This window comes from Eutrema salsugineum, unplaced genomic scaffold, assembly GCF_000478725.1.
Source record: "Eutrema salsugineum unplaced genomic scaffold, Eutsalg1_0 scaffold_1, whole genome shotgun sequence".
NCBI lineage: Eukaryota > Viridiplantae > Streptophyta > Magnoliopsida > Brassicales > Brassicaceae > Eutrema > Eutrema salsugineum.
In genome coordinates this window covers 15,239,485-15,242,834 of record NW_006256909.1, presented here as the reverse complement: position 1 = coordinate 15,242,834, position 3,350 = coordinate 15,239,485, and the positions used below count along the sequence as shown (strand labels likewise).

General features: G+C 42.3%; 1 protein-coding gene across 1 annotated transcript; it reads right to left on the bottom strand.

Annotated features, from left to right (window-relative positions):
• Positions 1 to 432: 432 nt before the first annotated feature.
• On the bottom strand, positions 433 to 2,885 carry LOC112082061. The gene is made up of 2 exons (XM_024149154.1): positions 1,250 to 2,885; positions 433 to 1,070 (listed from the first exon to the last, which is right to left on the bottom strand). The coding sequence occupies exons 1-2, from the start codon at positions 2,883 to 2,885 to the stop codon at positions 433 to 435; spliced, it is 2,274 nt and encodes a 757-aa protein (XP_024004922.1).
• Positions 2,886 to 3,350: the final 465 nt, after the last annotated feature.

Below are 3,350 nucleotides of genomic sequence, written 5' to 3'. Positions count from 1 at the left end.
TCTCAAAATGTTTTACAGCCTCCAATTTTATTTCTTCTTTGCTATGAATCAGAGTACCCTCATTAGTCTCCAGCTCCTTTATTCCATTCCTCACCTCTCTGATTTTCACAGCTCTATGGAATACTTTTCAATTGCGATCTCCATTATTTAACCAGCTGATTTTTGCCTTTTGCATCAGATATCTTTCCTCTATATGCGCAGATTGCTCCCATCGTATATAGGCATCGTTTTACTCTTGCTGCAGAGCTAAACTCGGCGCTTGCAGATTGCTCTCTGCTTCTCACACAGGGACTCGAAATTCTCTTTGACTCTCTTATAAATATCACTCAACATGTCTCGGGAGATACTTCTAACCAGCGGCTTTAGATTCTTTAGTTTTTTCAAAAATCTAAACAGAGCTGATGTGGAGACAAACAGAGGAGTTGTCTCATCCTAATATTCCTGCAATGCTGCTTTAAAACGAGGCGTAGATGCAATGACATTCGAGAACTTGAATGGCCGCTTTGGTTTTGTGATTTCTCCATCCACATAAAATCGCCATCTTAGATTATCAGAGCATCCTCCAGATTCAAATACGCAATATGAATTTGGGTAATCGTTCAACCAATTCTCATTCACTAGTACCCTATCCAGATTCTTACATATCAATCCATCCTCCCTCTTGTTGCTCCAGGTAAAAAGAGGACCATGAAATCCCATGTCATTAAGATCCCCATCTCTAACAAGCTCTTGAAAATCCCTCATACCATTCGTTTCAGTCGAAGACGGATCTGAATATTCCTCAGTCGAAAGAGTCTCATTATAATCCCCCATAATAATCCAGCGTTTATTCCAGTATATTGGCGATATATAATGGCTTCGTACATCCTCCCACAAGACTCTCCTATCATCCGTGAAATTAGATCCATAAATGAATGAACACAAGAATTCGTCCTCATCGCCAAGCTTCTTTACTAGCACCGTGATCATTTGATCACTCTTAAAGACTGGTGTAATTCGAACTGTCTCACACCAAACCACCCAAATCCTCCCCAGCCGATGATGTTCGTAATTGCTCATGAACGACCATCCTGGAAACATCTCAGTAACAATATCCATCGCCTTACCTTCTTTAACCCGAGTCTCGATCACACCCCCAAAAAGAAAATCGTTTTCACGACACCAGCTCTTTACAATTTTTTGTTTTCTGTTTTTGTTAATACCTCTAATGTTCCAGAAGAATCCAGACATTAATGATTTTTTTTTTTACTTGGTTTACTCTTTTTCTTCTTGCCCGAGCCCTGTGTAGAAGTCGGATTTGAAGCAGCATGTAGGTATCGATGCGAAGATTTAGATCCTCGAGGTAATAAAACTCTTCCACCCGGTGGCGGTTTTCCCAGTTCCCGGTGGCTTATTTCTCCGTCTTCCTTCCCCTGCAACTGATCATCAGCCTCACACTCTGTATTTTCATCTATTTCTCCTTCCTCAATTTCCTCCAGCTCATTTTCACTCACTAGAGAAGTGAACCGAGAAGGGGAAATAACCTCATCTGCCTCCAACTGTTTATCTTTTCCTGCCTTATTCCTTGGCTTAGCAGGTGATTTCACCTTTTCCCACTCCTCCGTTTCTTGAGTTTTCGAAACCTCTGTTCTCTGCCCCGACACTTTCGATCTTTTCTCCTCTGCTTTCTTTGACGAGGGTCCAACTGTTTTTTCCTGCCTATCTTCTGATATCTCCTGCTCCCGATGCTCCGCAGTCTTAACAGGTGATGTCAGCACCGGTGGTATAGTCTCTTCCTCCCGATGAACTACCACAGCCTCCGCTTTTGACCCAGATTGGTTTATCCCATTTTCTTTCCCTGCTGCATTGGATAAAGAATCTCGTCTGAGAATTAACTTATCCCCAGGGGTGGCCCTACATTCCGCTGATACATGTCCCCACTTTGCACAAGCCAAACATCTTGGAGGCAACCACGGGAACTCATAGTATACGACTATATCGACACCCTTACTGGATTTGAAACTGAAAGCTTCCGGAAGATTTTGTTCCAAATTTACCTCCACAAACACTCTCGCTTCATCAAAACTTTTTGCCCACAAAGTATCTGAGTGCAGCTGTTTTGGCTCTCCCAACGGACTTGTTAGGAAGCTTAATCCCTTCCATGAGTACATGGATCGAGGGACATTTCGTACTACAACCCACATCGGGATAGACTTCACCTCCGGCTGCGCTTCTTCAACGATTGGCCTCCATTTGGATACTATCATTGGAGTGTTTTTAATACTCCACATTCCTCTTGCTCTTATCGATGCATCAGGAATTTTGAATTTAATCGTCGTGTCATCGACCACAAACACGTCAACTTTGATCGATTTGTTTCCTATCGTCCAGATCTTATTCACGGTCATGTGTACCATCGCCACATGAGGAGCCTTCGACACAAACTTCCCAACGATGCAATCCTCCCATAGCGGAGGAGTGTTCTCGAAAACACTGTCCGGAACATGAATAGTTTCCACTCTGTTAATGTCTTCCACTTCAACAACATATTTCTGCAATCCCGATCTCGGAGCAGCTACCGATGCCCATGATTTTCCCGAACGATCCTCCTTCACAGCGTTCTCCTCTTTTCCTGAGTTCGATCTACTATCGTGATCACCACCAACAGTAGACAGAAGACTTAGAAGCTCTTCTGACTCCTTTATCACCTCCGACGAACCCTCCTTCACCTCCTCCAACGAAGTATCCTTTCCCTGCCCTAACTCCTCACCTGACTTTACACCAACTTTTATCGAACTCCCCAATTCCCGATCCTTCCCCGAAGCTCCATCAACATCATCGCCGCCCTTCTGAATCACCGGAGCGCTCTCCTCCGGCTGAGGAACCGTCGGAATTAGCGCCGCCATGCCCTAGCTTGGGCAGTACTCCTCCGAAAACCCTAGAAGCTTTGTCTCCTTTCTGATCGCCTCCCTGCTGATATTATAGCAGTTCTAACTAGACTTAAAAAAAAAAAAAAAAAAAAAAAAAAAGAAAGAAAGAAAGAAAGAAAGAAAGAAAGAAAAGAAGAGGAGAATTATCTCTAAAATCATTTTCTCAGTTTTAGAAAGCAGAGGAAAAAAAATATATCCATGCATTCCGGCCAGATTAGTAGCCAACTATTATCTCTAAAATCATTTTCTCAGTTTTTCCAGAAACAAAGTTAGACAAAAAGACTATCCCTATGTGGCTAAATTGTTATCAAATCCCAAGAAAAGAATTTAGAAAAATCACACTTTTGTGGTTATATTAATTTCATTATGTGTGCAGAGATCAGTGGTTAACTGAAATTTAAAGTAACTTAATAAACAAATTACAAACGAGTGAAGTTGGAA

What these genes read in the sequence shown, in the direction of transcription:
- LOC112082061 (XM_024149154.1), bottom strand. Translation starts at nt 2,885, where the DNA reads ATGGCGGCGCTAATTCCGACGGTTCCTCAGCCGGAGGAGAGCGCTCCG. An exon ending in GAAGAAAAAGAGTAAACCAA is followed by an intron (nt 1,071 to 1,249) that starts GTAAAAAAAAAA and finishes AGATGTTTCCAG; the next exon opens with GATGGTCGTTCATGAGCAAT.